This window comes from Lampetra fluviatilis, chromosome 14 (assembly GCF_964198595.1).
Source record: "Lampetra fluviatilis chromosome 14, kcLamFluv1.1, whole genome shotgun sequence".
In the NCBI taxonomy this organism is placed as follows: Eukaryota; Metazoa; Chordata; class Hyperoartia; order Petromyzontiformes; family Petromyzontidae; genus Lampetra; species Lampetra fluviatilis.
Genome location: NC_136288.1, coordinates 13,028,491 through 13,039,753, shown reverse-complemented (window position 1 = coordinate 13,039,753; position 11,263 = coordinate 13,028,491). Strand labels below are relative to the sequence as shown.

The 11,263-nt window shown below is 51.8% G+C and overlaps 1 protein-coding gene across 1 annotated transcript in view; it reads left to right on the top strand.

Moving 5' to 3' along the window:
- The first annotated feature begins 634 nt into the window (after nucleotides 1-634).
- The window catches only part of LOC144935880 (uncharacterized), a 101,946-nt gene continuing 91,317 nt past the window's right edge, over nucleotides 635-11,263 (top strand). Inside the window, exons 1-2 of the mRNA XM_078862731.1 lie at nucleotides 635-1,701; nucleotides 4,321-5,212. Of these exons, the coding sequence (XP_078718857.1) occupies nucleotides 4,550-5,212 (663 nt within the window). The 5' untranslated portion in view covers nucleotides 635-1,701; nucleotides 4,321-4,549. The remainder of the gene's footprint in view (nucleotides 1,702-4,320; nucleotides 5,213-11,263) is intronic.

The window sequence follows — 11,263 nt, the reverse complement described above, 5'->3', positions numbered from 1 at the left end:
TGCGCTGTGTAAGCGATCAGCACTAGAGAGACAAAGGCGGCCCGGCGTGGTGCTGGACACGCAACCCACACGTGAGGGCAATAATAGAAGCTCGCTAAACTGCACTTGTCCCAACAACCTATGCAGGCTATACGGGGGATCTTTGACTGTGTGTGCATACAGAGCGCAAAACAAACACGACGAGAATGGATATAGACACAAACAGGCACCTGCGTGCACACGCACACATTATCCCATTACACCCGTAATGCGTATCCTTTATTTAACCAGGAGCCAATAATATACAGCAATTAAAGGCGACTTATCATTCCATTACCCCATCATCGCATTTACACATAAGCCCATTCCCCAATATCCCCCCTTTGTCACAACAAAGACTCCATATGTCGGGAATCGAACTCGAGTCGCCGGGTTCGTAGTGCAGCGCGCTACCCGCTAAACCACCGCTCCCCACGCCCGCACACACTCACACACACAGACACATTCTGTCTCACACACAGACACCATCATGCTACCACCCTATCCCATCATCACCGTGCTTCTGCCCTCCCCTCTCCTCCAACCCTCCTCATTCTCTCTCTCTCGTTCGGGTGCGCTCTCCCCCCGCCCCCCCCCCCCCACTCGCTCTCCCCACGCCAGCTCCCCTCTGTCGCCAGTTGCGGGCGCTGCGTCTTAGCGAAGCGGAGTTTCCACATCAGTCGGTGTCACGGCGAACAGACGGCGCGGCGCGCGGTGTCGTCTCTCGCGTTCTAGCACCATGGACAGCGGCGGTGTCTGCAAGAGCGTTATCCATCGGCGGCTGGAGGGACCTGGGGCCAGCAGTGGATAAAGACTGGAAGGCGGTGGGTGGATGGGTGGGCGGGCGTGCGGCCGGGCGAGCCAAGCTGGCATCACGAGCGGCATTCTAATGAATAGCACGTGCGGCTAAATTATTATTTGTAATCAGCATTGTCGTCTTCGTCAGGATCTTAATCAGCAACAGCTGCTGCTGCTGCTGCAGAAGCGTTATCAACAGCGGCAACATTATCGGTGAAACGATCAGCAGCATTAGCAGTATCATTTAATTTGAGCTTTCAATGGAGTTCATCATCAGCAGTGGCAGCATCAATTTAGAGTTCTTCATTCGCAGCATCAATTGAGTTAACCATCATCAATATCATCAGCCGCAGCATTATCATCAATAACGTTACTTAAGTCGCAACTATCATCACAATCATCCGCACCAGTTTTTTTTTTATTCAACTTCTTTACAATCATCACTATATCAGCATCGTATGAGTTCATCATCACCAATATCAGCAGCAGCGGCAGTGTTTAATTCAACTTCTTTATCATCAACATCATCATTACAGCAGGGCATCGTTTGAGTTCATCGTCGTCGTCGTCGGCTCGAAGCTGGGTCCGGCTGTCGTAAGCTGGTCTCTCTTCGGGCGCCCGGGCAGCAAATCGTCGAGGGCGGGCGCGAGTCTCAGTACGAAGCGAGCGCTCACGACACAGCAGCGCCTCCACCAGCGGCAAGCCGAGCGAGGCTCTCTCATCTCCGCGTCCCATAGATCTGGCGTGAGAACACCGCGCTAATCGTAAAACAACAACGACGACATCTGGGACATCGACAACAATCCAGCAACAACAGCAACCACTGACTACAATTATGGTCGCGTGCGAATCACTCGGCGATGCGTGCCGTGTGATCGAAGCAAGGTGGGTGCCGAGTCCATCGATATCGTCGATTTGTCAAAACTCCGAATGTGCGCTTTCCGCTTGAAACTCTTCGTAAATGTTCGCGGCAATTCGCCGGTGATGGAATTGGTTTCGCAAAGCCCCCGACTCCGCCGATGGGACTGCTCGATATCGAATCCCGGTTGAGAATTCAACAGCCCGCTGCTTGATACTACAGCGCTGATCTCGCAAAGCCAATAATAGGCTGATGGAACTAAAACATGCGTGTGTAGACGGAGGTCTAACCTATTTGTCATCATTAGTCATGTTCCACAGCCTCACATGATAAATGTAGTTGCTTTAAAAATATATATTGCTTTGCGTGTTGAATAGGTCTCAGTCTTGTCGATTGAGTGTTCTTGACAGTAACATCTGGCAACGTAGCTGCATGTGTTTCACCAGGCTGGCAATGTCGATGTGACCCCTGAAGGTCAAAACGTGTCCACAGTTTGCTCGCATATAAACAGGGTCCACTGGATGGCATTGGTCCTGTAAACCAATTGGCTGGTGGACGTTAAAACAGAGATAGAGAGACGAAAAATGGAGTTCTACTCGGTTTCCATGAGTTCCTATTACTGGGATCGTGCCATGTGTGTCCCGGTGCATGCTAGCTATGAGACTCAGCTCTACGTGTCCTTATAAAGTGTCGGGGTCGGGGTTGTTAGTGAGCATCTATTCAGGAACGGGACGGAGCACAATCGGGCGGTGTGGTTCGCACCACGTACGCGCGCATGCACGGCCGCATTTGTCTCTCCCCAGCGGGTGACGACTTTCGCACTCGTTTCAGGCTGAGTCGACCTAGGAGATGTCCGGATCTCGTTCGGATACAAAAAACGTCATTGAGTCGCACACGGAGGGGCGCGCGCACACACGGACACACACACACATCAAAGACACGAACATATACACATTAAGTAAATACACGCTCCCTGCCCAGTATCATACACACAAAGAGAGAGAGAGACCTCTACACACGTACAGTACACGTGTCAACAAAGGAAGACACACACACACAGATGTCTCGTTTAGTCTGATGGACTGCTCTGAATAATTTGTCCGAGTGAACCACTTCCACGCGTGTATGCGCACGGCGACACGCGCGCGTCAACCCACGTACGTGCGTTACGAACACGTGCGCACAGCGACGTACACACGTGCATGGCGAACACACACACTCGCACTCCACAGCAAAACGTAGACCCAGGCACAAGGAACACGATCCATGTATGTGGGTATGAGCTGTTAGGGAACGACTGCAGGCATGCACGTACACACACGTGTACACACACACGTGTACACACACGTACACGTGTGTGTGTGTGCACAGACACAGAGACACAGACCGATGTACACGCACACAGCACATACTGATAAGGACGAGTCAACAACCGCCGTTCGCCACTAAGTGGCGGTCACGTCATCGCGGCGCTCGTGCCAGGCTAGGTGCACCTTGAGGCTACGTGAAGTGTCGAAGGCTCGCTGGCAGAACACGGCTCACGCACGCCTGCTCTCGCATATACTTACCGTAATTACACACGCGGCCAAGCGTACGCACACATAGATGTACACGACCGACAGCACAGATAACACAGGCGCGTACGTGCATAGATTCTAACACTCGCACAGAGATGCACACAGTTTGATACACGGAGACAAACATCCCGCGTGTAGCCTAGGCATGCTGTTAGGGCAAGTGTTGTTAGCGAGTGTTTATTAAGGCCGGGATATATATACTGTATACACACAAGATCCCCCGTATAGCCTCTAACAGGCTGTTGGGGCAAGTGCTGTTAGCGAGTAACACACAAACACCAAGACACACACACACACAGAGAGAGTCGTGTGTCGCGTAGAGACCAGGGATGCCGCATAGGGGGGGGGGGGAGTGTGAAGATTGTAAACTGCAGCCCGAGCCGAGCACGCGTGAGACTGCGAATGAGCTTTTGCCGTTGCGTTGAAGAGGCCGGCGAGTTTGAACGCGCGCGTGTGTGTGGTGTCCACAGTGGGAAGCGGTGGTGTAGCGGTTAAGCACGCTGCGCTATGAACCTGGCGACCCGGGTTCGATTCCTGCTCACGGTCAACACCAGCGATGATGATCTGAACCGGTCCTGGGCCTCCCCCTAGGTCGACTCGGCCTCAAATGAGTACCTGGTGCGATGCGTCAAACATTCGCCACGAGGGATACAAAGGCGGCCGGGCGTGGTGCTGGCCACCCCTCACCCAACTCGAGTGCCATTCCGGCCTTCATAGGCTGCTACTCGCTAACAGCACTTGCACTAGCAGTCTGTTAAAGGCTGTACGGGGGGTTTTTGTCGTTGTGTGTGTGGCACCCGTAAGATGTGGCTCGGCATTTTAATGAGGGGATTCAATGCGTAAAATGCACACGTGCAGTACAGCGTTCTTCCTCGTGTCCACGAAATTATTATCACAACTGCTGTCTCGCCTTTGTCGATGAAGCAGTCGTCAATTGTTGTTTGAATCATCAAACGGTGGATTGGGCGAACCGTTCATCACATCGCACGACGGGCATCTGCGGCCGCGTGTGCGTCCAAGCAAATCGCGTCCGCGAATAACCCTCGCTGTGTTTCATTGACCTCTTAGATCTTGCTCACGAGGGACTTGATGTAAGGGAGGAGGAGGGGGAGGAGGAGGAGAGCGGAGGAGGAGGAAGCCAAGAGGTAGCAAAAGGAAGGAAGATCAAAGAGAGCAGGAACACAGGGAACAGGAGGGGAGGGAGGGAGAGGAGCGCAGAGGGAATAGCGGAAGGAGGACACGAGACACCAGGAGCAGGAGAGGAGGAGGAGGAGGTGTCATCATCACAAACACCAGAATGGAAACCCGCGGCTCCACCACATCCCTCGGTGGGTCTCCTCCCAAGCAGCCCCTCCCGGAAGGGCTTGACGGTAGTCACCCGGACACAGTGAACGCTCCCACCGGAGAAGGAGGTGGTGGTGGAGAAGACGCTACGAGATCACCGGCAGAAGAGGCCCCCTCTGCCCCCCGAGAGCCGCTGAGTCGCCGCGTGCGCCTCAACGTGGGCGGCGTGTGCCACGAGGTGCTGTGGCGGACCCTGGAGAGACTTCCGCGGACCAGGCTCGGGAAGCTGAGGGACGCAAGCGTCGATGGAGAGGCGGCGGCCCTCTGCGACGATCACAGCCCCGGGGAGAACGAATACTTCTTCGACCGTCACCCGGGCGCGTTCACGTCCATCCTCAACTTCTACCGCACGGGCAAGCTGCACATGATGGAGGAGATGTGCGCCCTCTCCTTCAGCCAGGAGCTCGACTACTGGGGCGTGGACGAGATCTACCTTGAGTCGTGCTGCCAGGCGCGGTACCACCAGAAGAAGGAGCAGATGAACGAGGAGCTGCGGCGCGAGGCGGACACGGCGCGCGAGATGGACGCCGAGGTGTTCGACGGCGCGTGCTGCGCGGAAAAGCGCAAGAGGCTCTGGGACCTCCTCGAGAAGCCAAACTCGTCCGTGGCGGCCAAGGTGAGGCGCGAGTTTTGGGGGGTACAGGCGCACGTAGATACATACCAAATGAGCTAAGGCGCAGCCCCTTCAATTGCTTCGCTCAAGGGCTTCCACTGGAGGGAGCCCGAGATAGCCACATTAGCGGAGGGTTTTGTGGCCAGCACCACGCCCGGCCGCCTTTGTATCCCTCGTGGCGAATGTTTTACGCATCGCACCAGGTACTCATTTGAGGCCGAGTCGACCTAGGGGGAGGCCCAGGACCGGTTCAGATAATCATCGCTGGTGTTGACCGTGAGCGGGAATCGAACCCGGGTCGCCAGGTTCATAGCGCAGCGCGCTAACCCTGCCACGCTGACCGTACGTCTTGGAGGTTATGGCAGTTACCCACGCTTTATCGCACCACACGTGGCCTGCTGATTGACCAGCTGTGGTGTTGTACCCACGTATACAGAGGCGATGTGCTGTGTGGGGAGGTGGGGCGGGAGAGTGGGGTGGATTTAATAAATGTGCCTATTTTTTCAACTGCCGCGCCAGGAGATGGAATCGAACCGGCCTACCTCTGAGTTGCAGCTCCAGTGTGCTGACGATTGCACCTCTGCAGTGGTGGTCATATTGGTTCTACAATAAAGGTCGCGCGGTGCGGGGTGGGGGGCGGTGGAGTTGGGGGTGCTGGGTGCACCCTACCTGCAATGTTCGGGGAGCCAATCAAGTTCACGTTATTGAGGTCACCACACATCGCCATCGCTTCCTTTCCTCTGCCAGAATTCCCAGTGGCTACAACAACTCATTACCCACAAGAACTGCTCTTACACTCACTTAAAAAAACAACCCATGGAGTTGTGCCGTGAGGGTCAGGATATGGTGATGGATATGATGATGATGATGATGACCGCTAGTATGATTTATGATGATGGGTGTGATGTGGCTGCTCTCCCCACTGATAGAGTTGTGCCGTGAAGGTCTGGATCTGGTGATAGGTATGATGGCGATGATGATAATGGGTATGATGACGATGGTGGGTATGATGATGTTACGTGGGGCCTAACATCAGTGGGCAGCCCGCTCAAAAGTTGCCCCCTTCGAATGTCCCAGCGCTCGTAACACGCCTTTCCTACGCGGGAACTGGATCTTAACAAACGCCCACTTGGTAAGAACGCGGGAGTCCGTGAGTGGATGCAACAGATGCAGCAAACACGCTCTTCTTCGGCGAGTTTACAATTAGACGTGCGTGTGCGCGTGTGTGTGTGAGAAAGAGAGAGAAAACCCATTGCTCCACCTACGCTAATGTAACACGTTTCCCCATCCTCACTTTCACCGTACACTAATGTCACTCGAAAAAATATTAATGATAATTATTTGTGGTGGGGGAAGGTTGGGGGGTGGGGGAGAGTTGGAACAGTGGTTAAGTGGGCTGTGCTGCGATCACATTAATCTGTAAGTTGGACTCCCCGCCATGGCTAACAGTGTTATCTGAACCGGTCTTGGGTCCTGTTCCTGAACACAAGTGGCACAAAGCGAATGCGCCTAGAGCGAGGGAAACTTGTATTTCACGTCCCCGTGGTTTCGCAACACAAAAAAAACACGCCGCAAAATGTAAACGTACGTCCAATTTTTTTTATTTAATCCAATTATCAGTCTGGTAAAATGAAACTGTGGCGAGTGTTGGACCGCCAGGGATTTCAGACGGGCTTGCTGCCACCCTGAGCGCCGGCTAAATGTGTCGGATGTTACGTAACGTGCCGGGTGTGATTGATGGACGTGCCGTGGAGGTGAGGACGCGATACGTTGCGCTCATTAATCAGGGGCTCGTACTCGACGCGTACAGAGAGTGGGGTCTGTGCAGTCGACGGATTTCGTGGCACATTTTCGAGTTGAACGCGACAAGCGTGAGTGTTTCGTGCGCCCCAACTACAAGGCCCTCTGAATTTCTGAAGATAAATGTCACCTAAAGGTGAATACATGTAAGTTATAATTCGCGTGTGTGTATGTTGAACTTCTTTCGCACCGTACGTAGCCAACCGTACTAATCAGAAGTGCGGGAGAAGGACAACAAACTAAACAGAAAAAGCGGTGATTTATTGGCGTTTTGTGAACGTGACACGTGCTTTACTGATTGGCCGTGTCGAGTGTTGGAGGGTTGCGACACATTTATAAACAACGCGATATAACCCCAAAACCTTTATTATGAAAAAAAAGCTGTTATAAAACAATGAGTGTAAGTGTGTATGCTTGTGTGTTTGTTGTTTGTTAGTGGGGGGAATGGTGGCGCAGCGATTAGCGCAACCGTGCTACGAATCCGATGACCTGAGTTGGATTCCCTGGACACGACGAATGTCAGGTGGCAAGCGACATTTGAACCGGTCCTGGGCCTCCCCTAGGTCGACTCAGTCTTGTATAAATACCGGTCGCAGTCTGGAAACATCAGCCCAGAGGGCCCTCCTGAAGTCGTTTTGAAACTCGGTGAAACTCTCCCGAGCACATGATCGGCATGTACCGCATACACACTGACACGACAGATCCAACGATAGGACCGCAGACCTTGGGGAAATCATTGACGCCGGTTGCTGCTTGCATGCGATTACCCCACGCTCCACGTGCGCTGCAAATTCCGCAGCACTGGACATAAGCATCACACAGAGGCAGTTGCAAAACTAAAAAAAATATTTCAAATTTTTTAAATAGCTGCGCCTGACACCATGCACACTCATAAGCCACGTTTGCGTTGACATCCCCGATGCTGGTAGCATGTCGCAATGGTGTGTCGCAAGTGGCCCTGTAATTGCGTTACTCCCAAGAGGCATCCAAAAACCCAGTATCATCTGAACCCACGACGCATCTCTCCCCGAAGTGCCGTTCCATTCATTAGGGTCGGTGTCATCCCGGGTGTATTTCTCGCAGAGTACGGCCGCTTCCGTTCTCTCCCCCTCTCTTTGCCTGCGTCTCGCTGTCACGCGTGCGTGCGTGTTGTGTACGTGAGTGTGTGTGTGTGTACGTGAATGTGTGTGAACGTTCGTGCGTGCGTGTGGAGAGCGGTGGTGTAGTGGTTAGCACTCTGGGCTACGAGCCCGGTTACTCGAGTTCGATTCCCGCTCACGGCCAACACCAGTTACGATTACCTGAACCGGTTATTGTGCCTTCCCTAGGTCGACTCAGACAAAGGTGGCCGGGCGTGCTGCTGGATACCCACCCCCTCATGTGCCGTGCCGGTCTTAATAGGTGCTCGCTAACAGCACTTGCCCCAACAGTCTGTTGAGGCTATACGGCGGTCTTTCTTCGTTTTGTGTATCAGCATTGTTTGTGTAATAAATCACTGGCCGGGGAGTGTGTGGTCTTGATGATGTAATGGACTACATTAACAAACATGAGCTCTCAATGAGGGCCTCTGCGCTCCCAGCAGAGGTGACGGTATTGTAATTGCCTGGAACTGGTTCGTGTTAACAAGTGAAAGACCGTTCAAGTATGGTGTTCTGAGAGCTGGGGCTGGGCGCATTTCTCCCTCTTTCTCTCCGACACACATGGGATTCATGATGGCCATGACGTTTGTCAGTCATGGCCGTTATTAATCTTTGGTTCGAATCGGTGGTTTCAGCTGCTGCTCGTGATCCAGCCTCTCAAGTGCAGCGAGTTGATGATGTCAGCCTGGGCCACCTGTGACTGCACAGCGTCCCGTCATCTTGAACGTCGTCCGTAAATGTGCCATTCTGTTTTCCACTTTGGAAAATCCATTGTTATTATTATTATTCGGTTTGATTGGCAGTGTCTATATTAAAAGGCGTGTCCCTGGTCTGCGTAGAGAGGCCGATTAGGTGGGTGGGTGGGTGGGTGTTTGGTGGCTGTGCAGGCCCCATAATCCAGCATTGTGGAGGCGAGGGTTGGCGGATCCCACAAATGTTGTGAGACTATCTTCCCGTGGGCGTCGAGCAAAGTGCCAGTCCCTGGCTCGCCAACAAGGGGCGCTACAACGAATGTGAACCTCGCCTGTTCCCTCTGCATGCTAAAAAGTAGTGACCCCCCCCCCCCCCCCCCATCGTGGGTTGTCTCCGGGTGCTCTGGTTACCTCCAAAATGACTGATGACACCTTAATATGTAGAGGACCGCAAAGCTTTGGGTGGCATTTGGCACTGGCTCACCGCCCGGCTGGCGACCTTCCCCGCTCGCCTTTGGTTCCTCGCGCCTCTGGGTTGTTTTGCCTCTCCCATTGAGAGCGAGAAAATACTGTGCAGTGCGTTACAAGTTGAAAATAATAATTATTATTATATATTCTTGGTTCGTTCGGTAAAGTCACGTAGAAGGGAAACAATCAAATAATAAAAATATTAAACGATAAAATTCTCACGACGTTTCGACTGCAATACAAGCAATCATCATCAGGTGTGAAAAACACAGTAAGCTTTAAATCAAAATTTTAAATTATTATGTTTTATTATTGATGATGATGATGATGATCAATTCTATCTGTCGACCATTGCTATGCTGCCATGTCCTGGCACCTGACAGCCCCAAGCCGATAAGACCTGCAGGAGATCGTGGGTTCGGTCCCGGCCCTGACGCTTGCTGTATATTTGGAGTTTGCATGTATCTCTCCCCATGGTCGCGTGGATTTTCGCCGAGTTCTACGGTTTTTCCCTCCACATTAAGAAACACGCGTTTAGAGCATTTGGCAGCTGCAATGTCCACACGATCAGCCACTTCGTTGGGATATCATTCGTGGCCAGGTCTCTTCTAAAAAAAAAAGAAAGAGCTACATAGCTCAGTGGTCCTTAACCTGGTAAAATAAATAACAAAAATTGTTTAGTTTAGTATGCTCCGGTGGCCATCCATTCCAGCAATAACCAAGCCCGACCCCACGATCCCGTGAGCTCGGACACGTTCAACCACTGTACGATTGTAGTCAAATATACAACAACAAAAAAACCTTAGATATATATATACACACTCTTGCTCTCACGGACGAACCCTCGTGCAGATTTTGTTAATCGAGATTACTCGGCGAGATCTTAAGCGCGCGTCATTTAAGATTGCTTAATGGTGTAATTTGGGCACGAGAATGGAATACGCGGATCACGGAGCAGCCGTGTAATTGGATTAGGGTGGGACAATCCCAGCATCCGGTGCGTTTGCGAGGATGTTGCGCTCTACTCTATGGTTATTTCGGTGAAGTCAGGTAGATAGGAAATTCATGTAGAGGACCGCAAAGCTTTGTGGTGGAATTTGGCACTAATTTTCTATCTACGTGACTTTACACGCACCTTTACATCATCTGAACCTAATTTACACAACAAAGGCTCATTCCTAACAGCGTGCTTCCGCCGCACCGAACCTCACAAAAATAATATTCAGGGCCTACCTTGGCTCCTCCCACCCTCAACCAGTATATATACAAGGACTGTTTTCTTGGAATTTCTCTCACTTGATACAGCTATCGTGCTGTGACGGTTCCACCTGAAGACGGAAGCTTGTGTTGCCTCCGAAACGTCGTGATTTTTATTTTATTTTTTATTTTACTTTTATTAATTTTTATTTTTTTACCAACGTAACTTTACCGAAAAAACCTAAGAATGTTTACCGAAAGAACCAAAGAGTATGGATTCCGGCAGTCACGAAAGCTTCAAATCAAGATTAATGTTGCTCTGGTTGGGGGAGGTGGGCTCTGTCAGGAAGTGTCGTTTCAGAGATTCCACTACGTGGGGGGGGGGGGTTGGTGTTGTATCTCTGCGATTACTTTTCGGGTCGTGCCGCTCGATGCCCCGCGCGACGTCCGACGTTTCGCTTCACGCACTCGAAACTTTGTGCAATTGATAGTGACGTCGTGGGTTCGTGGAGTGAGGGGGGGGGCTGTTTGATAGGAAGATGATGCATAAGAAACTAACATTTTAACTAACCAATTTGACCAGGTAAGGCCCACTGAGCCGTATATATCTTTTTCAGAAGCGACTGTTTATTTTTTTTCGTGATTAATTGAAGAAAACTCACGTTTGTGAGAGGGGACCACACTTTATCCCACCCGTATGGAACAGATGGCGTCCACACTTGCTGTTTTGCCGGATTACAGCCAGCCACGTACATAGA